This window comes from Rutidosis leptorrhynchoides, chromosome 2 (genome assembly GCF_046630445.1).
Source record: "Rutidosis leptorrhynchoides isolate AG116_Rl617_1_P2 chromosome 2, CSIRO_AGI_Rlap_v1, whole genome shotgun sequence".
Taxonomy (NCBI): domain Eukaryota; kingdom Viridiplantae; phylum Streptophyta; class Magnoliopsida; order Asterales; family Asteraceae; genus Rutidosis; species Rutidosis leptorrhynchoides.
The window spans coordinates 396568020-396595781 of NC_092334.1; the positions used below are offsets into that span (position 1 = coordinate 396568020).

At 35.2% G+C, this 27762-nt stretch overlaps 2 protein-coding genes across 3 annotated transcripts; one reads left to right on the forward strand and one right to left on the reverse strand.

Annotated features, from left to right (window-relative positions):
• Window positions 1–16104: 16104 nt before the first annotated feature.
• On the forward strand, window positions 16105–23177 carry LOC139892196 (toMV susceptible protein tm-1(GCR26)-like). 2 transcript variants are annotated; one of them, XM_071875239.1, is made up of 9 exons: window positions 16105–16410; window positions 17803–18456; window positions 18547–18753; window positions 18930–19145; window positions 19232–19430; window positions 21301–21548; window positions 21621–21799; window positions 22112–22365; window positions 22832–23177. In XM_071875239.1, exons 1-9 carry the CDS (start codon window positions 16279–16281, stop codon window positions 22981–22983), a joined length of 2241 nt encoding a protein of 746 aa, XP_071731340.1. In that variant the 5' UTR covers window positions 16105–16278; the 3' UTR covers window positions 22984–23177. The 2 variants fall into 2 exon arrangements, with proteins under 2 accessions (XP_071731340.1, XP_071731341.1); XM_071875240.1 differs by having other exon boundaries at window positions 16105–16365.
• An 878-nt stretch (window positions 23178–24055) lies between these two features.
• LOC139892197 (small ribosomal subunit protein uS4y-like) lies at window positions 24056–26121 on the reverse strand. The gene is made up of 4 exons (XM_071875241.1): window positions 26055–26121; window positions 25451–25521; window positions 24902–25283; window positions 24056–24447 (listed from the first exon to the last, which is right to left on the reverse strand). Exons 2-4 carry the CDS (start codon window positions 25476–25478, stop codon window positions 24261–24263), a joined length of 597 nt encoding a protein of 198 aa, XP_071731342.1. The 5' UTR covers window positions 25479–25521; window positions 26055–26121; the 3' UTR covers window positions 24056–24260.
• Between the last annotated feature and the right edge of the window lie 1641 nt (window positions 26122–27762).

Consider the following 27762-nt stretch of genomic DNA (forward strand, 5'->3'; position numbering starts at 1 on the left):
ACACTATCCTTTAACTTGGCTACACCTTAGAACCTTAATGAGCTAATAAACCAAGCCTCAAGACCACTTTATTTGGCTTCCAAAAACCGAACAGCAGCTGCTCCAGAATGAGCAGAAAGTTGATGAAGATGATGACTTGAGAAAGCTTCTAACTTGAAGCCTCAAGTGTAGTATACCCCAAGCTTTTAATACCAACACCACCCTTTGAGTTGGTTAGGATTTTAGGCACTTATATGAGCAAGATTTGCAAGAAAAATCCTCTCCCTCTTTCTCAAAACAGTTCGGCCAGCATACATAGAGAGAGCAGAATTTTTACTTCATCTTTTCTTGTATCTTGCATTGGTTACTTAAATAAAAGGAGTCAATACTTGGTTATTTGAATAAGCATGCTTGTATTGAGTTGTGTGATTGCAAGTAACAAGAAATAGCAAGCATGGGAATCTATTTTAAGACCCCCATGAGCCGTCCCATATGGGTGGTTTTTTATAAAAATATGTTACTTCCATTTTTCTTATAAAACTTATTAAAAGATCCCATATTTTGTTACTTACACTTATATATTTATAAACCCTTTTATAAATATAAACACAAATAATTATTTAAACCAATTAAATAATTAACTCCTCATTATATAAATTATCCAAATAATTTATCTCAAGTGAAATTATTTCAGAAACCCGATTTTCTGAAATCCAAGTGCCGCGTATTTATTTAACGATCCATTCGTTATGATTAAATACTTATAAGGTGTCGGTAAGCTTGTTATTGGGTATGACCCGACTTGGATCATAACACATTAGCCACATTAATTTAATATGTCTCTCGGGCATACGAAATACCTTCAGACACATCTATATATATTTCGGAACAACCATAGACACTCTATATGTGAATGTTGGAGTTAGCTATACAGGGTTGAGGTTGATTCCAAAATATATATAGTTTGAGTTGTGATCAATACTGAGATACGTATACACTGGGTCGTGGATTGATTCAAGATAATATTTATCGATTTATTTCTGTACATCTAACTGTGGACAACTAGTTGTAGGTTACTAACGAGGACAGCTGACTTAATAAACTTAAAACATCAAAATATATTAAAAGTGTTGTAAATATATTTTGAACATACTTTGATATATATGTATATATTGTTATAGGTTCGTGAATCAACCAGTGGCCAAGTCTTACTTCCCGACGAAGTAAAAATCTGTGAAAGTGAGTTATAGTCCCACTTTTAAAATCTAATATTTTTGGGATGAGAATACATGCAGGTTTTATAAATGATTTACAAAATAGACACAAGTACGTGAAACTACATTCTATGGTTGAATTATCGAAATCGAATATGCCCCTTTTTATTAAGTCTGGTAATCTAAGAATAAGGGAACAGACACCCTAATTGACGCGAATCCTAAAGATATATCTATTGGGCCTAACAAACCCCATCCAAAGTACCGGATGCTTTAGTACTTCGAAATTTATATCATATCCGAAGGGTGTCCCGAAATGATGGGGATATTCTTATATATGCATCTTGTTAATGTCGGTTACCAGGTGTTCACCATATGAATGATTTTTATCTCTATGTATGGGATGTGTATTGAAATATGAAATCTTGTGGTCTATTATTATGATTTGATATATATAGGTTAAACCTATAACTCACCAACATTTTTGTTGACGTTTTAAGCATGTTTATTCTCAGGTGATTATTAAGAGCTTCCGTTGTCGCATACTTAAATAAGGACGAGATTTGGAGTCCATGCTTGTATGATATTGTGTAAAAACTGCATTCAAGAAACTTATTTTGTTGTAACATATTTGTATTGTAAACCATTATGTAATGGTCGTGTGTAAACAGGATATTTTAGATTATCATTATTTGATAATCTACGTAAAGCTTTTTAAACCTTTATTGATGAAATAAAGGTTATGGTTTGTTTTAAAAATGAATGCAGTCTTTGAAAAACGTCTCATATAGAGGTCAAAACCTCGCAACGAAATCAATTAATATGGAACGTTTTTAATCAATAAGAACGGGACATTTCAGTTGGTATCCGAGCGTTGGTCTTAGAGAACCAGAAAATATGCATTAGTGTGTCTTATCGAGTTTGTTAGGATGCATTAGTGAGTCTGGACTTCGACCGTGTTTTCTTTAAAAATGATTGCTTAACATTTTTGTTGGAAACTATATATTTTTAACATATGAATATTATGTGATATATTAATTTCTTAACGCGTTTGATATTATGTGATAGATGTCTACCTCTAGAACAAGTCCCATTGACTCACCTAATAATAATGAAGAGTCAAATGTAAATTGGAATGATTCGTGGACTGATTCACAAGTTCCCGAAGAGGAACCGGAAGAAGAGTCGGAACCGGAAGAAGAATCGGAACCGGAAGAAGAATCGGAACCGGATGAAGAAATAGAACCGGTGGGGGAAATAATAAAACGGTTAAGTAAAAGAAAATCCTCAACCAACCGACCAAGGTTAATTATGGTCAATGGTGTTTCCGCCAAGGAAGCAAAATATTGGGAGGATTACCAATTCTCCGATGAATCGGATTTCGACGAGAATTCCGATGATGTTATAGAAATTACCCCAACAGAATTTAAAAAGGCAAAAAAAAAAATAATAAGGGAAAGGGCATAAAAATAGAGAAATCTAATTCCAACCCCGATGAACTTTATATGTATCGTCAACCCCCGAAGTCCTTAAGTTGTAACAATGACCCAGGAACCTCTAAACCACCAGGTTTTTCTAAACCAATGTGGAAAACGACGGCTCGTATTAAGGGAACAGCATATATCCCTAGAAACTTGGCAAAACGAACCAAAACCGAAGAAGAAGAAACAAGCGAGTCGGAATAAGATAGTTGTATTCGTGTGGTGTAATATATGTAATATAGTGTGCTTATGCTTTATGATATATGTAAAAATTGCTTGTATTAATAAGTATTTTTTTTTATGAATCTAACTCTTGTCTATTTTACAGTATAAAAACACAAAATGGATAGACAACCCAATATTTTAAGAGACCTACCCGGAGACATGATTGATGAAATCTTGTCTAGAGTCGGTCAGAATTCTTCGGCACAACTATTTAAGGCGAGATCAGTTTGTAAGACATTCGAAGAACGTTCCAAGAATGCCTTGGTTTATAAAAGGCTTTCGTTCGGAAGATGGGGGATATCACATTGGGAAATCCATAAGTTACGATGTGTTTACTTTGACGCATATATTGCGGGGAACCCAAATGCTATTTTACGCAATGGGTTAAGAAATTATTTTGACTCAATATATCCGAATATTGGGCTTCGTGATTTAGAAAAAGCGGCTAACATGCAACATAAAGAAGCATGTTATGCTTACGGATTAGTAATGTTCGCTTCTCACCAAAGTGAGAACAAGAACATCGGGCTATAACTATTAAACAAAACGTTCCCACAAGTGACGGAGTCGGTAATTGGGGTAAGAAATGAGGTTTTTAGGTTATTACGAGACTGTTGGTCATTACGTAACCCTCGTCCCTTTGACGACGTTACAACACGCTGTCTTATCAACGGCCATAACGGTTATGTTCCACAAGACCAAGGATGGGAAGTAGTCCTAGTAAAACCAGAATGCATGACTTGTTTCTGGACGTATGAATTACGTGTCTTTATTGCCTTTGCTGAACGACTTGTGTACTAGCTAGAATTATCTTCACAACTATCTTGTATCAAAGTTATTGTGTGCTATATTTCATGCTTTATGTAAAATAAGCGGTATTGTAAGTTTGTAAAATATTGTATAAAAGTTTGAACGCGAAATATTATTACAATCAGTTTTTTCATATAGAATTGTAGTAGTTGAATTGTATATTAGCTACTAAGTATGAACTTAACGGGTAGGTACTACCCGAATTTAAACTTATAAAACGCTAATATGAAGAAAAAGCTTTTATAAATGAGTTCATATTATGCTACGAAATACTATTAACTACTCTTAATATTCTGTATGATTAACTTGTTCCATTTGACTATTTTGAAGGAAATGGCACCGACTACTCGACACACCGTGAATATGAATGAAGAGGAATTCCGTACTTTTCTAGCTTCAAACATAGCCGCAGTACAGGCTGCGCTGCATACCAACAATAACCTTGGATCTGGCAGTACAGGAAATCGTGTAGGATGCACCTACAAAGAATTCACTGCCTGCAAACCTTTGGAATTTGATGGAACCGAAGGACCGATCGGATTGAAACGGTGGACCGAGAAGGTCGAATCGGTTTTTGCCATAAGTAAGTGTACTGAAGAGGACAAAGTGAAGTACGCTACGCATACCTTCACAGGTTCTGCGTTAACATGGTGGAATACCTATCTAGAGCAAGTGGGACAAGATGATGCGTACGCACTACCGTGGTCAGCATTCAAGCACTTGATGAACGAGAAGTACCGTCCCAGAACCGAGGTCAATAAGCTCAAGACAGAACTTAGAGGGTTACGAACCCAAGGATTTGATATTACCACGTACGAAAGACGATTCACAGAATTGTGCCTATTGTGTCCGGGAGCATTCGAAGATGAGGAAGAGAAGATCGACGCGTTTGTGAAAGGATTACCGGAAAGAATCCAAGAAGATATAAGTTCACACGAGCCCGCCTCCATACAACAGGCATGTAGAATGGCTCATAAACTCGTGAATCAGATTGAAGAAAGAATTAAAGAACAGACTGCTGAAGAGGCCAATGTGAAGCAAGTCAAAAGAAAGTGGGAGGAAAACGGTGATAAGAATCACCAATACAACAACAACAGCAATTACAACAATAATCGCAACAATTATCCTAACAATCGCAACATCAATCGCAACTACAACAAACGGCCCAACAACAACAACAATAACAACAGCAACTACAACAATCATCCCAACAACAATAATAACCGCAACAACAACAACAATCAGAAGCAGCTATGCCAAAGGTGTGAAAAGAATCACTCGGGGTTCTGCACCAAATTTTGCAACAAGTGTAAAAGAAATGGTCATAGCGCGGTGAAGTGTGAGGTCTACGGACCAGGGGTTAATAGAACGAAAGGAACAAATGGTGTCGGAACGAGTAATGGCGGAGCAAGTAGTGTCAGAGCAAGTTATGCCAATGTAGTTTGTTATAAATGTGGAAAACTGGGCCACATTATTAGAAATTGCCCGAACCAGGAGAACACGAATGGACAAGGCCGTGGAAGAGTTTTCAATATTAATGCGGCAGAGGCACAGGAAGACCCGGAGCTTGTTACGGGTACGTTTCTTATTGACAATAAATCTGCTTACGTTTTATTTGATTCGGGTGCGGATAGAAGCTATATGAGTAGAGATTTTTGTGCTAAATTAAGTTGTCCATTGACGCCTTTGGATAGTAAATTTTTACTCGAATTAGCAAATGGTAAATTAATTTCAGCAGATAATATATGTCGGAATCGAGAAATTAAACTGGTTAGCGAAACATTTAAGATTGACTTGATACCAGTAGAGTTAGGGAGTTTTGATGTGATAATCGGTATGGACTGGTTGAAAGAAGTGAAAGCAGAGATCGTTTGTTACAAAAATGCAATTCGCATTATACGAGAAAAAGGAAAACCCTTAATGGTGTACGGAGAAAAGGGCAACACGAAGCTACATCTTATTAGTAATTTGAAGGCACAAAAACTAATAAGAAAAGGTTGCTATGCTGTTCTAGCACACGTCGAGAAAGTACAAACTGAAGAAAAGAGCATCAATGATGTTCCCGTCAAAAAAGAATTTCCTGATGTATTTCCGAAAGAATTACCGGGATTACCCCCACATCGATCCGTTGAATTTCAAATAGATCTTGTACCAGGAGCTGCACCAATAGCTCGTGCTCCTTACAGACTCGCACCCAGCGAGATGAAAGAACTACAAAGCCAATTACAAGAACTTTTAGAGCGTGGTTTCATTCGACCAAGCACATCACCGTGGGGAGCTCCTGTTTTTTTTGTCAAGAAGAAAGATGGTACATTCAGGTTGTGTATCGACTACCGAGAGTTTAACAAACTTACCATCAAGAACCGCTACCCACTACCGAGAATCGATGACTTATTTGATCAACTACAAGGCTCGTCTGTTTATTCAAAGATTGACTTACGTTCCGGGTATCATCAAATGCGGGTGAAAGAAGATGATATTCCAAAGACTGCTTTCAGAACACGTTACGGTCATTACGAGTTTATGGTCATGCCGTTTGGTTTAACTAATGCACCAGCTGTGTTCATGGACCTTATGAACCGAGTGTGTGGACCATACCTTGACAAGTTTGTCATTGTTTTCATTGATGACATACTTATTTACTCAAAGAATGACCAAGAACACGGTGAACATTTGAGAAAAGTGTTAGAAGTATTGAGGAAGGAAGAATTGTACGCTAAGTTTTCAAAGTGTGCATTTTGGTTGGAAGAAGTTCAATTCCTCGGTCACATAGTGAACAAAGAAGGTATTAAGGTGGATCCGGCAAAGATAGAAACTGTTGAAAAGTGGGAAACCCCGAAAACTCCGAAACACATACGCCAGTTTTTAGGACTAGCTGGTTACTACAGAAGGTTCATCCAAGACTTTTCCAGAATAGCAAAACCCTTGACTGCATTAACGCATAAAGGGAAGAAATTTGAATGGAATGATGAACAAGAGAAAGCGTTTCAGTTATTGAAGAAAAAGCTAACTACGGCACCTATATTGTCATTGCCTGAAGGGAATGATGATTTTGTGATTTATTGTGATGCATCAAAGCAAGGTCTCAGTTGTGTATTAATGCAACGAACGAAGGTGATTGCTTATGCGTCTAGACAATTGAAGATTCACGAACAAAATTATACGACGCATGATTTGGAATTAGGCGCGGTTGTTTTTGCATTAAAGACTTGGAGGCACTACTTATATGGGGTCAAAAGTATTATATATACCGACCACAAAAGTCTTCAACACATATTTAATCAGAAACAACTGAATATGAGGCAGCGTAGGTGGATTGAATTATTGAATGATTACGACTTTGAGATTCGTTACCACCCGGGGAAGGCAAATGTGGTAGCCGATGCCTTGAGCAGGAAGGACAGAGAACCCATTCGAGTAAAATCTATGAATATAATGATTCATAATAACATTACTACTCAAATAAAGGAGGCGCAACAAGGAGTTTTAAAAGAGGGAAATTTAAAGGATGAAATACCCAAAGGATCGGAGAAACATCTTAATATTCGGGAAGACGGAACCCGGTATAGGGCTGAAAGGATTTGGGTACCAAAATTTGGAGATATGAGAGAAATGGTACTTAGAGAAGCTCATAAAACCAGATACTCAATACATCCTGGAACGGGGAAGATGTACAAGGATCTCAAGAAACATTTTTGGTGGCCGGGTATGAAAGCCGATGTTGCTAAATACGTAGGAGAATGTTTGACATGTTCTAAGGTCAAAGCTGAACATCAGAAACCATCAGGTCTACTTCAACAACCCGAAATCCCGGAATGGAAATGGGAAAACATTACCATGGATTTCATCACTAAATTGCCAAGGACTGCAAGTGGTTTTGATACTATTTGGGTAATAGTTGATCGTCTCACCAAATCAGCACACTTCCTACCAATAAGAGAAGATGACAAGATGGAGAAGTTAGCACGACTGTATTTGAAGGAAGTCGTCTCCAGACATGGAATACCAATCTCTATTATCTCTGATAGGGATGGCAGATTTATTTCAAGATTCTGGCAGACATTACAGCAAGCATTAGGAACTCGTCTAGACATGAGTACTGCCTATCATCCACAAACTGATGGGCAGAGCGAAAGGACGATACAAACGCTTGAAGACATGCTACGAGCATGTGTTATTGATTTCGGAAACAGTTGGGATCGACATCTACCGTTAGCAGAATTTTCCTACAACAACAGCTACCATTCAAGCATTGAGATGGCGCCGTTTGAAGCACTTTATGGTAGAAAGTGCAGGTCTCTGATTTGTTGGAGTGAAGTGGGGGATAGACAGATTACGGGTCCGGAGATTATACAAGAAACTACCGAGAAGATCATCCAAATTCAACAACGATTGAAAACCGCCCAAAGTCGACAAAAGAGCTACGCTGACATTAAAAGAAAAGATATAGAATTTGAAATTGGAGAGATGGTCATGCTTAAAGTTGCACCTTGGAAAGGCGTTGTTCGATTTGGTAAACGAGGGAAATTAAATCCAAGGTATATTGGACCATTCAAGATTATTGATCGTGTCGGACCAGTAGCTTACCGACTTGAGTTACCTCAACAACTCGCGGCTGTACATAACACTTTCCACGTCTCGAATTTGAAGAAATGTTTTGCTAAAGAAGATCTCACTATTCCGTTAGATGAAATCCAAATCAACGAAAAACTTCAATTCATCGAAGAACCCGTCGAAATAATGGATCGTGAGGTTAAAAGACTTAAGCAAAACAAGATACCAATTGTTAAGGTTCAATGGAATGCTCGTAGAGGACCCGAGTTCACCTGGGAGCGTGAAGATCAGATGAAGAAGAAATACCCACATCTATTTCCAGAAGATTCGTCAACACCTTCAACAGCTTAAAATTTCGGGACGAAATTTATTTAACGGGTAGGTACTGTAGTGACCCGAACTTTTCCATGTTTATATATATTAATTGAGATTGATATTTACATGATTAAATGTTTCCAACATGTTAAGCAATCAAACTTGTTAAGACTTGATTAATTGAAATATGTTTCATATAGACAATTGACCACCCAAGTTGACCGGTGATTCACGAACGTTAAAACTTGTAAAAACTATACGATGACATATATATGGTTATATATATAGTTAACATGTTTTTATTATATGTATGTATCTCATTAGGTATTTTAACAATGAGTTATATACATAAAAATGAGACTATTAATTTAAGAAACTCGAAAACGATATATATAACGATTATCGTTATAACAACGTCTTACTAGGTACATATGAATCATATTAAGATATTGATACACTTGGTTAATTATGTTAAATGATAATTAAATATATTATTAAGTGTATTAATAATGAAATACATATGTAAAAATAAGACTACTAACTTAATGATTTCGAAACGAGACATATATGTAACGATTATCGTTGTAACGACATTTAACTGTATATACATCATACTAAGATATATTATATATCATAATATCATGATAATATAATAATTTAACATCTCATTTGTTATAATAAACAATGGGTTAACAACATTCAACAAGATCGTTAACCTAAAGGTTTCAAAACAACATTTACATGTAACGACTAACGATGACTTAACGACTCAGTTAAAATGAATATACATGTAGTGTTTTAATATGTATTCATACACTTTTGAAAGACTTCAAGACACTTATCAAAATACTTCTACTTAACAAAAATGCTTACAATTACATCCTCGTTCAGTTTCATCAACAATTCTACTCGTATGCACCCGTATTCGTACTCGTACAATACACAGCTTTTAGATGTATGTACTATTGGTATATACACTCCAATGATCAGCTCTTAGCAGCCCATGTGATTCACCTAACACATGTGGGAACCATCATTTGGCAACTAGCATGAAATATCTCATAAAATTACAAAAATATGAGTAATCATTCATGACTTATTTACATGAAAACAAAATTACATATCCTTTATATCTAATCCATACACCAACGACCAAAAACACCTAAAAACACTTTCATTCTTCAATTTTCTTCATCTAATTGATCTCTCTCAAGTTCTATCTTCAAGTTCTAAGTGTTCTTCATAAATTCCAAAAGTTCTAGTTTCATAAAATCAAGAATACTTTCAAGTTTGCTAGCTCACTTCCAATCTTGTAAGGTGATCATCCAACCTCAAGAAATCTTTGTTTCTTACAGTAGGTTATCATTTTAATACAAGGTAATAATCATATTCAAACTTTGGTTCAATTTCTATAACTATAACAATCTTATTTCAAGTGATGATCTTACTTGAACTTGTTTTCGTGTCATGATTCTGCTTCAAGAACTTCGAGCCATCCAAGGATCCATTGAAGCTAGATCCATTTTTCTCTTTTCCAGTAGGTTTATCCAAGGAACTTAAGGTAGTAATGATGTTCATAACATCATTCGATTCATACATATAAAGCTATCTTATTCGAAGGTTTAAACTTGTAATCACTAGAACATAGTTTAGTTAATTCTAAACTTGTTCGCAAACAAAAGTTAATCCTTCTAACTTGACTTTTAAAATCAACTAAACACATGTTCTATATCTATATGATATGCTAACTTAATGATTTAAAACCTGGAAACACGAAAAACACCGTAAAACCGGATTTACGCCGTCGTAGTAACACCGCGGGCTGTTTTGGGTTAGTTAATTAAAAACTATGATAAACTTTGATTTAAAAGTTGTTATTCTGAGAAAATGATTTTTATTATGAACATGAAACTATATCCAAAAATTATGGTTAAACTCAAAGTGGAAGTATGTTTTCTAAAATGGTCATCTAGACGTCGTTCTTTCGACTGAAATGACTACCTTTACAAAAACGACTTGTAACTTATTTTTCCGACTATAAACCTATACTTTTTCTGTTTAGATTCATAAAATAAAGTTCAATATGAAACCATAGCAATTTGATTCACTCAAAACGGATTTAAAATGAAGAAGTTATGGGTAAAACAAGATTGGATAATTTTTCTCATTTTAGCTACGTGAAAATTGGTAACAAATCTATTCCAACCATAACTTAATCAACTTGTATTGTATATTATGTAATCTTGAGATACCATAGACACGTATACAATGTTTCGACCTATCATGTCGACACATCTATATATATTTCGGAACAACCATAGACACTCTATATGTGAATGTTGGAGTTAGCTATACAGGGTTGAGGTTGATTCCAAAATATATATAGTTTGAGTTGTGATCAATACTGAGATACGTATACACTGGGTCGTGGATTGATTCAAGATAATATTTATCGATTTATTTCTGTACATCTAACTGTGGACAACTAGTTGTAGGTTACTAACGAGGACAGCTGACTTAATAAACTTAAAACATCAAAATATATTAAAAGTGTTGTAAATATATTTTGAACATACTTTGATATATATGTATATATTGTTATAGGTTCATGAATCAACCAGTGGCCAAGTCTTACTTTCCGATGAAGTAAAAATCTGTGAAAGTGAGTTATAGTCCCACTTTTAAAATCTAATATTTTTGGGATGAGAATACATGCAGGTTTTATAAATGATTTACAAAATAGACACAAGTACGTGAAACTACATTCTATGGTTGAATTATCGAAATCGAATATGCCCCTTTTTATTAAGTCTGGTAATCTAAGAATAAGGGAACAGACACCCTAATTGACGCGAATCCTAAAGATAGATCTATTGGGCCTAACAAACCCCATCCAAAGTACCGGATGCTTTAGTACTTCGAAATTTATATCATATCCGAAGGGTGTCCCGGAATGATGGGGATATTCTTATATATGCATCTTGTTAATGTCGGTTACCAGGTGTTCACCATATGAATGATTTTTATCTCTATGTATGGGATGTGTATTGAAATATGAAATCTTGTGGTCTATTATTATGATTTGATATATATAGGTTAAACCTATAACTCACCAACATTTTTGTTGACGTTTTAAGCATGTTTATTCTCAGGTGATTATTAAGAGCTTCCGTTGTCGCATACTTAAATAAGGACGAGATTTGGAGTCCATGCTTGTATGATATTGTGTAAAAACTGCATTCAAGAAACTTATTTTGTTGTAACATATTTGTATTGTAAACCATTATGTAATGGTCGTGTGTAAACAGGATATTTTAGATTATCATTATTTGATAATCTACGTAAAGCTTTTTAAACCTTTATTGATGAAATAAAGGTTATGGTTTGTTTTAAAAATGAATGCAGTCTTTGAAAAACGTCTCATATAGAGGTCAAAACCTCGCAACGAAATCAATTAATATGGAACGTTTTTAATCAATAAGAACGGGACATTTCACCTCTCACCACGCTTGATCCTTATTCCAAGAATCACATCAGCTACTCTCATATCTTTCATGAAAAACTGTGATGACAAAAACTTCTTTGTTCTATCAACTTGATCTTGGTCAGTACCAAAGATCAACATGTCATCAACATACAAGCAAATGATCACACCTTTTCCAGATTGATCGAATTTGCTATACACACATTTGTCAGATTGGTTTAGTTGAAAACCATTGGACAATACCACATCATCAAACTTTTGATGCCACTGCTTCGGGGCTAGTTTCAGCCCATACAACGATTTAATCAAATTGCACACTTTATTCTCTTGCCCGGAAATAACAAATCCTTCCGGTTGTTTCATATACACTTCCTCCTCCAAATTACCATTTAAGAATGCTGTTTTGACATCCATTTGATGGATCACTAGGTCATGAATCGCAGCAAGTGATATTAATAACCTAATAGTAGTGATACGAGCAACCGGAGCATAGGTATCAAAATAATCAATACCTTCCTTTTGTCTAAAGCCTTGGATCACCAATCTAGCTTTAAACTTGTCAATAGTACCATCGACTTTCATCTTCCTCTTGAAGATCCATTTGTTACCCAAAGGTTTACACCCAGGTGGCAAATCAGTCAGCTCCCAAGTATTATTCTCCAAAATAGAGTCCATTTCATCACGAATTGCTTCCTTCCAGAAAGCGACATCACGAGACCTCATAGCCTCATCAAAGGTTCTAGGATCCTCTTCTATACTATAACAGTAAGAAAATTGAGATTGAACACGATCTCTAGATCCTTCAACTAAGAATAGTTGAAAATCAGAACCATAAGATTTGGGCGTCCTAATTCTAGTGCCCCTACGAGGTTCGGGTGTTACACTAGGAATTTACTCCACGTGTTCTTCTTGAACAGTCTCATGTGAATGAGAAATAACATCCTTTGGTCTAGGAATCGATGTAAAACGAGACTCGTCAAAGATCGCGTCTCTTGATTCTATAACGGTATTAACCGAAACAGAATCATTAGGTTCTATCACAAAGAACCTATAGGCCTTGGAATGCTCAGCATATCCAATAAAAATACAATTAATACCTCTTTCACCCAAAGTCTTCCTTTTGGGTTCGGGTAGTCTCACAACAGCTCGACATCCCCAAACTCGTAAGTAATGCAAGCTTGGTTGTTTCTTATACCAAAGCTCATAAGGAGTAGTCTTACCCCTCTTGTTAGGAACCCTATTCAAGATATAACAAGCCGTTAACATGGCTTCTCCCCAAAACCCCTCACTCAAACCAGAGTAGGACATCATGGAGTTAACCATTTCTTTTAGAGCTCTATTTTTCCTCTCAGCCACACCATTTTTCTGTGGTGTATAAGGAGCTGTAGTTTGATGTATGAACCCCACGGACTGAAAATATACCGGATCATAATACTCACCACCTCTATCAGTACGCAATGTCTTAATTAAACTATTTAGTTGCAATTCTACTTCAGTTTTATAGATCTTAAATTTGTCTAATGCTTCATCTTTAGCATGCAAAAGATAAACATAGCAATACCTAGACGCATCATCTATAAATGTGATCACATACTTCTTATTACCTAATGAAGGTGTAGCATGGAAATCACATAAATCACTATGAATTAGTTCTAAAGGCAAATAAGTCCTGTTTATTTCTTTAAATGGAGTCTTAGTGATTTTGTTCAACATGCAAGTTTTACATTTTTCCAAATTCATATCAAAATTAGGAATCAAATCATCTTTAGACATTTCATACATTCTTTTATAATGTACATGTCCTAAACGTGCATGCCATAAACAGGATTCATTTGCATTAGAACTAATCATACAAGCAGAATTAACAACATTAGGGATATTCTTAAGATTCAACATAAACATACCATTATTATAGTAACCAAATCCTACAAACATACCACCCTTCGACAAGATATACTTGTCGGATTCGAACACTTGTTTATAACCACACTTATTTAATATAGGATTGGAAATCAGATTCTTTCTCAACCCGGGTACATATACAACATTACTTAAAGTAATAGTTTTTCCAGAACTAAAATCTAAAACAACATCCCCACGACCAAGAATAGGAGTGACTGATTCGTTGCCCATGTACAACACATCATTATCTGGTTTGAAAGTCTTGAACCAGCAACGATCCTTACAAGCATGACATGTGGCACCAGAATCAATCCACCAAGCAACGTTATCATCCTGCACATAAAATGCCTCAGAAATATGTGATACATAATTCTGAACAGAATTTAGATTAAAATCAGAATTCTGACCTTGGTTAGAAACGTGGTCCTTAGACCCATTTCCTGAACCAGACGTGCTTGCACCACCCGTATTCTTATTAGAATAACATTCTTTCTTGAAATGGCCATATTTTCCACACTTCCAACAAGCCTTTTTATCCTTCTTGTTGGAATCATTGTTCTTTCCATTAAACTTACGTTTCTTTCCATTGGACCGTTTGTTGTTCTTTTTGTTCTCACGGTTACCATCTTCTATCATATTGACAGATGATGATGCCGCTTCTTTACCCTTTCCCTTACCACTTTCTTCAACCCGTATTGCTTCCTCAATACGTAAGTGGCCTCCCAATTCAGTCAAAGCATTTCTTCCTTTTTGTGTTTTAAAGTGTTTTTAAAAACTTGCCACGAAGGGGGCAGTTTGTCAATAATACATGGCACCGAGATAGATTCGTCCATTTTCAAATTATGTTGTGACATCTGTCCCAAAATTCTTTGAATTTCATGGAACTGTTCCATCACAGGCCTTGAATCTATCATCTTATAATTATTAAAATTACTGACAAGAAACTTCTTACTAGAAGCGTCTTCTGCCATGTATTTTGATTCAAGTGACTCCCATAATCCCTTTGTAGATTCAGCAGTTTGATAAACATCAAAGAGGGCATCAGACATACCGTTAAGAATATGGCCGCGACATATGTAGTCATCGTTTTCCCACTTTGCTCGTTTCCTGTATTGCTCCAAGGTTTCATCTTCAACCGCTTCTGGCATGGGGGTAGACAGTACATAAACAACCTTCAAAGTTGTGAGAAGAAAGTGCATCTTCTTCTGCCAGCGCCTGAAATCAATACCATCAAACTTGTCCAACTTTGCAAACTTTGCAGTCATCTCCTTCACCGATTCTCCACTCATGATTATCAACGAAAATATTCAATTAGTTTGTTAGAAACAGGGTATGTAAACAGATAATCCGGATATTTCTAGAATCGTGAAACACTTTCCTAATTGAATATTTCGACCCTCCTTGTCTCGGGTTACACGAAATTTCAATTGGGATAAGACTAGAAATGCAAATCGTTTCCAGACAAGAAGAACGCGATTTATGTGTATAGATTTGTGTGTTCGTTCTGTGTGAAAATTGAATAAGAATATGAAAGCAGTTTCCCAAAACTGATTATATAAAACAGTTTTGGCGGTTACCAAATGAATGGTTATGACGGTTGAAAAAGGAGCGGGAAAAAACGTTTTATTTAAACGTTTTATTTAACATGGGCTCTGCCCCTTGGACCCCGCCAGGGGGGCTGCCCCTTGGACCCCGCAAGGGGGCGCAGCCCCCTTGACCCCCGCCATTACCGTGCGCCAGTGTCTAGTTCACTTTTATGGACGTGCACTCCGCACTCACCGAACCCATGTTAAGTATCACTAGTCAACTCCTGCTTTCTAGTAAATCACAATCAGCTAAAATGATAGTTGGATGACACTAAAATCACCAACATCGTCAATCTTTGCCAATTCAATGCCCGCCATCCATTTTAGCCATTTTCCATCATAAATGTTTGGTAAAAATTTGTTGTACATTTTGCATTTAACGTTATAGTATTATTTATTTATTATTATTTATTATTATTATTATTATTATTAATTAAAATTAAATTAAAAGAGTGTCTATTTGTTAGAAGTAAAATGTGATCAGTTAATTTAATAATGGTAGGAAATGAGAATAAAATGATGATGTGTCGTTCATCTGGCAGTGTGTCACTCACTCACTCTAGACTCTAGTTACGGTACAACAATACAAAGTACAAAGTCGGTTGTCAAGATCCAATGATCCTCTACGAATCCTGAAATCCCACCTAATCTTTTGCTCAATTCTAATACAAAGATTTATTACTAAATTGCAATTCGCCAATTTCTACTTGTAATCGATTAATCAAATAATGGGAAATTTAAAGGATTTAATTCAAGTTTTCTCCATTGGAACGGCTGATACGAAGCTTGAAGAATTGTTATTTCTTTCTGAATCCGTACGATTCAATCTCAATAGTTTTTCTACTAATTCTTTATCAAAGGTACATGTTTTATTCAATTTAATGTTGCAAGACATTAATTGATCTATTTATTAATTAGATTAGCATAATGCATCATGAAATTTGCGCTGTTTTTCTTTAATTAAATTATTAATATACTGATTGGGCTTAATTGTTTATTACTCCTAATAGTTGCAGATTTATATATGTTGCACTTTGACTTTGCAAGTCAACCATATTGGTGCAAACCCAAACCCATTTTGGGTCAAAACGTGTAAGTTGGCAGGGACACGGGACACGCTAATCCTGTGTGCCGTAGCACCCACCAATCCCACCCCGAAAGAGACCTGTGCCGGAAAAGTACCTCCTCCCAGTACCCACAGTGACGGCAAGGCGATCTTTACCCCAGCTAGCTAGACCCCGAAAGCACTTCACAAATTTCCCCCCGGAGGGAGAAATAATTCCATGCGGGGCGCCCAGACTGATAATCGAACTTGCGCCTTTCTTGGGTCAAAGCTTCCCCCACTGTGGGCCCAGGGATCAAAGGCATTGGGTACCACTGTTGGTCCCAAACCCATTTTAAAAAGTAGAAGAAATGGATCTTTTTATCGCCAATTGATTTTAGTGTGAACTCATATGGGCTTATATGGCAATAGCAAACCACCTTAGGTTTGATCTCACCCAACAATGGGTCAATCTGGAGGTCTGCATATAGTAAGTTCAAATAATAAAGAAAAAAAAATGAGTTGTGGTATATAACTTTATAAATTTTGTAGTCTTTCTTGCATTAAAGATTGAATCTCTTTTAGTAAGCCTTTGAGTCGGTACACATAATTTGCTCAAAATGTCCATCACATATTGTCTTCATGTGGGGCGTCTAAACCAGTACTGCTTAAGGTTGCGTTTGATAAAACTGAATGATTTAGCGCTCAATGGTTCATGTATATAAACTTGGTTCTGCATGAAAATAAGTTGTTTAATAATCATTTTGAATGAACGATATGAATTGAGTAATATTAGCTTATTATTTTATTAACGTGTTACATGAATAAGAAAGATCAATATACTTGTTTTTTAAGTGTTATGGATACGACTTGAGGAGGATACAATAGAAAATTTTGGCGCTTAATGGTTAAGAGAGTGTTTCAACTCTGAATGGTTCAGCACTGAATGTTGAATTATTCAAAATCATATGTCATTGTCATTCAGATGTCAGAAAGAGATGCGCTGAGTGCTGAATGGTTCAACATTAAGCGTTGAACCATTCAATTAAGAGGTAAACAAAACTGTTGTTCTACAGAAAGTTGGAACTTGTTGCAAGTGTAAGAGAAAAATAGTTTGTATTAAATAAGTACTTGATATGGAATCAGATAATAGGAATGTTATTTCAAATTATATTGAATGTTTACGTGGGTGATGTATGGATATGCGCAGGTACAAGTTGTCATTATAGACGTTTCAGTTGGACCAAAGGAGGTAAACGGTTTTAAGGATTTTAAGTTTGTGTCAAGAAAGGAACTACTTTCTAGCTTCTTTGAATCCGAAAATAAACCAGTAAATCAAATTCCAGATGTTCGAAGTGAAGCTATTTCAATTATGAATAAAGCACTCATTTTTCACCTTAAAAAATCTCACCAACGTGGTACGCTTGCCGGCGTTATTGGCTTAGGTGGCAGTGGCGGAACTTCACTTTTGTCATCGGCTTTTAGGACTTTGCCGCTTGGATTACCTAAAGTCATCGTATCGACTGTTGCAAGTGGTCAGACCGAACCTTATGTTGGAACGTCTGATTTGATTTTGTTTCCGTCAGTTGTGGATATTTGCGGGATTAACAATGTGAGTCGGGTTGTTTTGTCTAATGCCAGTGCTGCGTTTGCGGGAATGGTTTCTGGACGAGTTATGGAATCGAAAAAAGCTTCTAATAATGACAAGTTTACGGTTGGTTTAACCATGTTTGGGGTTACAACTCCGTGTGTTAACGCCGTCAAAGAACGATTGAATAAAGAAGGTTACGAGACGTTGGTTTTTCACGCAACGGGAGTAGGAGGAAGAGCTATGGAAGAACTTGTTCGAGACGGATTTATACAGGTGATTCTTGAAAATTATTTTGCATGCATTCTTGAATCTTTTTTCACATGTCAAGGGAATCGTAAAAGGTAAATGATGTACTTTTGCAAGGGCGTTTTGGACATTACAACAACAGAGGTTGCGGATCACGTTGTTGGAGGTGTTATGGCTTGTGACGAATCTCGGTTTGACGCTATAATAGAAAAGAAAATTCCTTTTGTTCTAAGTGTTGGGGCGTTAGATATGGTGAACTTTGGTGCCATGGACACGATACCTAAGAATTTTCAGCAGAGGAAGATATTTGAGCATAATGAACAGGTTAACCCGTACACCTCCAAGATCATATTTTTATTAATCTTTTTAAATATATATATATATATATATATATATATATATATATATATATATATATATATATATATATATATATATATACATATATATATATATACACACACATATATATATATATATACCTTAATAATAATCTGCAGGTGTCGTTGATGAGGACCACAGAAGAAGAGAACAAGAAATTTGCTGCGTTTATTGCTCGAAAGTTGAACAAATCGTCTTCAAAGATACGTGTTTGCCTACCAGAAATAGGTATTTCTGCTCTGGATGCACCTGGAAAGCCGTTTTACGATACAAAAGCTACTGGTGCTCTTATAGAGGAATTAAAGAGACTTATCGAGCCTACAGATGATAGAAAGGTTAGTTTGGTTGTTAATCATGTATATAATATGGTCTGTGAAAATCTTAGTTTAGTGTTATTAAAATAAATGAAATGATTAAATAGGTGAAGCTTTACCAATATCACATTAATGACACCGAGTTTGCGAAAGCTTTGGTTGACTCATTCTTGGAGATTCATAAGAAGCCTAATGTTTCTAGTCAGACGCAAAGGGTTACGGAATCTGATAACGCCCGTACCGTACCTTCCAAAATCTACACAACTGTATCCTATAACTTAACCGACTTCCCTGATGCAAAGCCAGGTAAGCATTATTCTTAAATTTTTTTCATTTTATTTAGGCAGTCTACAGTAGTGTTGTAAAAGTCGGCCGACACATTGGTTTGGGGTCTAGCCCAAATTGGACTTGTCAAAAAACGCCTTAAAAGTCGGTCAATGCTAAAAAGTCGGGTCAAAGTAGTCTGGTCTGAGTCAAATAGTCAATCAAAGTCGGTCAAAGTCAAAGTTCGGTCAAGAATTTTATATATTTTTTTTAAATTAAATTTTGTGCCATATATCTATGTTTGAAATATTTATGTTTATGTTTGAAATATTTATGTCTATGTTTATGTTTATAATTATACTATTAGTCCTGTGGTTTACCCAAAAACATACATGTAGTCTTATTCTTTCTAAAGTTATATCGGTAGTCCCTATAATTTTTAAAACACATGTGCTGGTCGTGTATCTAACACCAGTTAGATTAGATTGTGCCGTTAAATAAGTACATGTGAATTGCACTTGATGGGCAATTATGTAATTTTATCAAATGCGTATATTCACAATAATATAAGAACGATTTAGTTGCGTATATCTTCATAATATTGGAACGATTTTTTTTTTAGAACGGAAATTTTGGCATCGAATCCTCTCATTTGCCACCCACACACCCGTTAGGAAGAAACTCCTTGCATCCATTGCGCAAAGCGTACCCGGAATGCTTTAGGTTAACTGCTTGGCCCTCACAGAGTGAAGGATACCAGAGGCACAACCTTTGGAGAAAACTCCCCCCTCAGGATTTGAACCTGCACCTATTTTTTCAAGGATTTAGGCCCAGAACCAACTGAGGCTTTTTACCACGCAACCAATAGTTCGGTGGTATAATATTGGAACGATTTAGTTTATATCTTCTCTAAAAAAGCGATATATCTGTAACCTTTTTATCTTCAAACCAACACATAACACAAAAAACCTTTATGATGAAGATTTCACTAGGCGAACATGATTTAGAATATTGGGAACAACAATGTGAAGATCTATAGGATACCTAAGAAGGGGTAGAATGATTTTTAATATAGATCTGAAATGTAGACGTAGCTAATATGTTGTGCACGTATGGCTAATCACGGAAGTTTGGATTGTAGTTTTTATGTGACATATATAATATTCCTTATAGAGTTATAGGAATAACAAGTGATTAATCGGCTTGTATATTCCCACTGACGGAATCAAAATGATTTACTCTCTTGTGACTTTTGCTTTCTTAATGTTTATTATAGTAAAATTACCTAATTCCCCTTCATGTGTAATGCACAAGTATTTATTCAATGGCAAAATATAACTGGCGTTAGATATAGGACCAGCGCTGTGTGTTTTAAAAACCATAGAGACTACCTGTTTAATTTTAAAGAGAAAAGGACTACCGGTATAATTTAGGGTAAACCAGACCAATGGTATAATTAACTCTTTTTGTCCAATGCATTTATGAGTAATACATACTCCCTTCTTCCATATTTATTGTCTAGTATTCCATTTTGGGATGTCCCAAATTAATTGTCTACTTTCATTTTCATAAGTTGGTCAGAATGAAATCTGATTGGCTAACAGATTAATCATTGTAATTTTGTTCAACTGTGTGCAATAATCAAGTGGACAGTAAAATAGGGATGGAGGGAGTGTGTGTTTAAATAATATTTATTACTAAAAGTCAACGTTGGTCAACACCTGACTCGTCCTCTACATCGACCGACTCGTCCCTCTAAGGTCTGTCCTGACAGACGCGTCCTCGACTCGAGACTTGTACAACCTTGCGTCTGAGTAAAAAAAAAAAAAAATACGTTGCTCTCCTTGGTAAACCAGAACATGGAAAAATCTTTCCCTTTTACTTGTTAATTGATAATTTTATAATATAACAGAGACATTGCAAAGAACGCAGTCTGTGCTACAGATGTTGAGAGACCAGATTAGGCAAGGAAAACCTATAATAGGAGCGGGTGCAGGGACAGGGATATCAGCTAAATTTGAAGAGGCAGGTGGTGTAGATCTGATTGTACTGTACAACTCCGGCCGGTTTCGAATGGCAGGGAGAGGATCCTTAGCGGGATTGTTACCTTTTGCTGATGCAAATGCTATTGTGGTTGATATGGCTAATGAGGTTCTACCAGTAAGTAAAGTTATAGTTTAGTAGTTAAACTCTTTGAATTTTCGTACGCATTGTTGACACAGTAATCTTTAGGTAGTGAAAGAAGTAGCTGTTCTTGCTGGGGTATGTGGGACCGATCCTTTTCGCAGAATGGATCACTTTTTACGACAGTTAGAGTCGATTGGATTTTGTGGAGTACAAAATTTTCCAACGGTTGGGCTTTTTGATGGTAATTTCAGACAAAATCTTGAAGAAACCGGAATGGGATACGGGTAACTATTATGAACCTCTTTTTGTCTTATTTGATTTTCTATGCTTAAAGCCGGTTTAGATTGAAACACTTTACATTGTTTGGTACAGGTCTAAACGGGCGGTTGACCCACTAATGGTTTATGTCATCTATAAATATAGAAGGGTTAAATATGATTACAGATACAATTTTAGTTGCATTGATATATTAATTATGAATGAATATGATTTAAACAGTTTGACCAATGCTGCTTTTCGCCAAACGTCTATGTTTGATTAATACAAACTGACCCATTTTCTCTACTATCAATGCCTAATTGTGCCCGTTTTTTCAGTTTGGAGGTTGAGATGGTCAGCAAAGCTCATAAAATGGGGTTGTTAACTACACCTTATGCTTTCAATGAAGACGAGTCCATTGAAATGACAAAAGCTGGTGCTGATATCATTGTAGCACATATGGGGCTCACAACCTCTGGTTCGATTGGAGCCAAAACGGCCGTTTCATTAGAAGAAAGTGTGATTCGGGTACAAGCTATTGCTGATGCTGCTCACAAAATCAACCCTGATGCAATTGTGCTTTGCCATGGAGGTACCATTTTTAGCATGTAGATAATCTATGTGTCCTAAATTTATTGTCCACCTTTTTTATTAGTTTGTCGCAACAATAGTTTTAATATAGTACACCAAATTTCCATTTCTACTCATACATATTTGTTTGATTTAAGATAAATTGGTAAATGTCAGTTTTGCTCTTGTATAAAAGGCAAGTTAATTGGACTTTAATTGAGAAATAAATGACTAAGAGTAATAAAGTAGGGTAAAATGGGGATTTTGATGATATTTAGTAGTTATATTTTATAAATCGACAATTATTTTGGTACATAAACCATAAGGTAAGACATTCTTTTGTGACTGAGGGAGTATTAGATAGTTAATTTAGGAAGGACTACTATTACAGAATATTGTACCTGATCATATATTATACTGAAAAATAGTTCTTTTTTCAAGATTTAAACATTAGATTTCACAAGTAAACTTGAAAATGTGGTTTGCAGGTCCTATATCTGGTCCAAGTGAAGCAGAATTTATATTGAAGAACACTAATGGAGTTCATGGATTCTATGGTGCATCAAGTTTGGAAAGACTGCCCGTTGAACAAGCAATAAAAGGAACCGTTCAACAATACAAATCAATATCAATAGTATGACATGCGTTTTCGTACAGACTTATTGTGTTTTTTCGTACGAGATAAGCTTTGTAATGTATCGCCAGTTGTATGTGTGTGTATGTCAACAGATTGTAAAAGCTGGACTGTTCATAGATTAATAAGCTTTAACCACTTTGTACAATTACATGTTTGAGCGTATTGAAATATACACCCTGTGTTAATGTGCATAAAAATAAGTGTTTTACATTATAGTTTGCAACTCACTAGTCCCCCTTTCAAAGTTTGAATCTTTATTTTTTTTTTTATTTTTTTTTGGGTAAAGTGAATCTTTATTTCTCTATGTGAGTTTCATATGAGAATCATTCTTGTTTAATATTTCTAATCCACTAGATCTTAAAACATGTGTTTATTAAAACAACTTATCATCCATAAAAGATTATAAATTAATATTACTGATATCTTAAAGCGATCAGAAAATATGTCAAAAACAGTAGGAGTAATGTTAAACCCTGATATATTCGAGTAAAAATAATTACGGAAAAAAAAATATTTGATATTATTGAATCAAGATATTCTTCGGGTACATCTTTTAGCTCCGTATATATTAAAATAGTAGTCATTAGTATTAAGTTTTTACTATTTTTATGGTGGATGAGGTTATAAGTTATTAAGATTATAACACTAAAATCATTTGTAGATGAGATATAAAGACAACAATGCTATAACCACAAGATACATCCTATGTGTAAGTTTAGGTGTAGGGTTTGGTGGTATCTTAGAATACACATGGACATCCTAACACAATCCAGCTCTCATCGACACACCATATTATCGGTGTGCTGCGTATTGTCGGTGTGTTGTGTGCTTCTTGCACAAAAAAGCACATCACATTACAAATCATCTAAATTTTAAACGAGACGAAGAAAGCTTTATTTAAAAAAAAAAAATCAGTGAACAATTATAGAAAGCGTGTTCCCACTTCCGTAGGCAACAATAAAACCAAAATCATTAAAGGATAAGACGTTCATGTTTGAACTTTTAGCAAAATTATATGGATATAGTAACATGAACTTTTTATAGCAAAGAAATATCGATAAGGTAAGATTCATGAATCCCAAATGAAACACCCCTCGCTAATGACACCAAGAGATGTAAAGTTAAAGTCTTGGTACTTGAGGACATCAACGCAAAACATTTAACGAATTCTTAACAAAACAAGAGACGAAGTACCCAAAACTTCCTAAGAAACAGATTCTGAAATAGATAGAAACAAACAACGTCTGCTAGATGCCTTTCATAAAGTATGGGGTAAGAGCTCATTCTTCTTCATCGTCTTCAGCATCCCCACCACCAGCTAGCTTCTTTGCAGCGGCCTTCTGGTTCTTTCGCTTCACTCTGCCAGGTCGACCACCTCCGAATGGACTTGTGAGGGAGAAGTCAATGTGCTTCTGCGAGTCAACTCTAACCATGAATGAAGGCACATTCACCACTTGCCTTCCAACCCTATAAACACAACCATAGTCGAAATTAAAAAAATATATATATTTATATCAATACTCAAACAATCCAAAAATTGAAATGCTAATAACATTATATCCTGTAAACATTCTTATAGCTGTACATCAAGTAGTTTGGTCAATATTGATCAGCTATTTCTCCTAGTTCTTATATTATCTTTCACAGATACAATTGCAATGTCACATGTCTATAGTTTTTGACTTTTTGTCATCATACTTAATAATTACTCCGTATTAAGTTATTTAAAAAAACTAGAAAAGGCAAAATAAACAGTAGCAGGTAACCCCAAACTCAGCATATAAATCGTCCAATTATTAGATAAATAAATGGTCAAGGTCATGTGTTTCTGAATTTCTGCCAAACAAAATAGACAATAGACATATACAATTTGATAGAAAAAAAAGCACAACACTAAATAGCCAACTTTAGAGTATGATACCTGATGTGCCTCTGCTTGATGAGGACTCGAGCATGATGGATAGACTTGGCCATACCCGTTTTGAAAACAAGAGTCTGCAGACGACGTTCTAGAAAGTTCTCGACAGTAAGAGCAAGAACGTAATCGAGCTTGTTCTGGCTCTCATCCAATAGCCCATACCTGTTCATCCTCCTCATGAGTGCTTCACCTTCAAAAATTCTTCTTGGATCCTTCTCTTCAAGAGTCAAAAGCATTCTAGCAGCATTACGAATGCGACTCAAAGCATACTGCACCCTCCAGAGTTCCCTTTTGCATCGAAGACCATATTCACCAACAAGCTTCAGCTCAGCGTCCAATCGCTCTTTCTCATATGGACGTCGAGGCTTCTTGAAAGTTTTCCCATCTGAAATACATGAAACCATAAGACCAAATTATATTTTACCTATAGATAAATAAGAAGTTATAAAACCAATAAGTTTACAGGTAAAGCACTATACATTTACCAACATACCCATGTATGCATGTCATTTATACATACACATGTATAAAAGGATGCAATAAAGGACTTACAGTTTCGATAAAATGAAACGTGCACCATTGTTGCCTACCGTCAATGCACAACTTAGTTGCTCTTTCTCCTCCTGCAGGTAAATAAATAATAATTGAAGTAAGTTCTTAAATATAATTTACTCCTAAACCTATTCTCGAGAACAAAATCACATACATCTAACAATTTTAGTAACAATATATACATATGTGTTGCAATCTAAAAGTTATTTCAGCTTATATTTATGACCTAAAAACAATTGATTAAAAACTAAACAGAAAAAGGTCATCGACAAATAATAAAACATATAAATTTGTGTATGATACACCATAGATATACAGATTCGATAAATTAACAACAATCGACGGATTAATCAATAAAAACGGTGATTTAAACCCTAGTTTATAAATGCAAGCATACATAAACATAACCATACATATAATAATAGATACTACGTAATATACAATACACAATAGGTAGATATACATACAGATATACAGATTAACATAGTTTAACTGAATGAAAGAAAAAAAATAAAAAAATAAAGAAAGAAAGAAAGTTGAAACCTGATATTTAACTGAATGAAAGAAAAAAAATAAAAAAATAAAAAAGAAAGAAAGTTGAAACCTGATAACGCCCAAAATGAAGTGCATCTGCAATGAGGTGAATCGATGATATACAGCTAGGGTTTTAGTGTAATTAAAAAGATACAATGTATGGATTTATTTATTTATGGGCCTATGGCCGATTGGACTGATCATTATGGACTAGATTTTCAAACAAAAAAGCCCAAATGCGAACTATTTGTATAGAGATTAACAATAATCATAAACCATAAGAAAATGATGAGGCACTATATACCTTACATAAATAAAAACACATTGAAAAAGATATTTTTATGACAAAATTACCCAAATCGTCCATATATTTTGATCATTTTATCCGTTTCATCCCTATATTACAAAAGCTGCATTTTTCATCCTTAAATTTAAAATATGGTCTCAATTTCGTCCCTTGCTTAACATTCCGTTAAGTAGTACATTAAGTGGATGCATGTGCCAGACACGTGACTTACTAACTACTTCATCTTCATCATGTTAAAGAGCACAAACCCTAATTTAGTCAACCTTTTAAATAATTTCAACACATTTCACTCTGATTCGTCATCAAATTTCCAAACTAGGACTGTATCAAAACCCTTAAAATTAAATCACAAACACCATCTTTTCCTTCCCCAAACACAATTCAAAACTCTATCTTCATATTCTCCAAATCAAAAATCTTCCCCAAATCAAAGAGCATTCAAAACCCTAAAACTAAATTAAAATCTACACAAACACAAATCTATTGTGAATATGAGCAACAACACAACACCGGTACCAAACCAAGTGACTTTACTTGATTACTGGACAAGTATATATATGGTATGAGGGCAGAGGCGGAACCTCCTTTATCTCTAGGAGGGTCATGGCCATCCCAATATTTTGGGCTAATAATGGATCTATAATGTTCTATAGAAAAATGTTTAGTTTTATTGGACCCTCCTAAAATTAGTAGATGCAGATTTTAATTTCAACAAATCAATCTAACATCTCAAAGCAACTGTACGTCTTCTCCACTTCTCCATCGACAATTCTGGAAATTAACTCATCTTTCTGCTATTCAATTGTGGCATTTACTAAGGTATTTTTATAACTATTTTGTGATATTATCGTATGTTATGCTTTATATAAATAAAAGTTATTAATGATTTGTTAAGACTTAAGAACATACGGGCTATCGTCTATTGAAACCTTGAAGAGTTGAAGGTTATGAAAAGATAATAGGATTAATGATATTAATGGTAGTTATGAGAAACGAATTATTTAAATTTTGTAGTTTGTTTGTGATATAAATATATGAAATTCGGAGTCTAACCGTTACATATTGAATATATGACCGTTTGATATTGAATATACACAAAGACTTAAACATCATTGTGATTATAATTTTATTTATGAAGCTAGCATTCGATTCGGATTGTGTTATCGATGATGATAAAATGTTTAAAGGTCGTCGAGCTGAACTGTATTGATTTTTATCATCGTATATATATGACTATGATGATGTTTATTTATGTAAAGTACTGAACTTAAATTCATTTGAATGTTCGTTATTTTCGCCCTCCTAGTAAAAAACTTCAAGTTCCACCACTGTATGAGGGTCAGAATAGCTCTTGCTAAAAAGGGTATTCCATATGACTACTAAGAACAAGTTTGTAGCAACAAAAGCCAGCTTTTTTTAGACTCGAACCCGATCCATAAGCAAATCCCAGTTCTCATCCACAATGGCAACC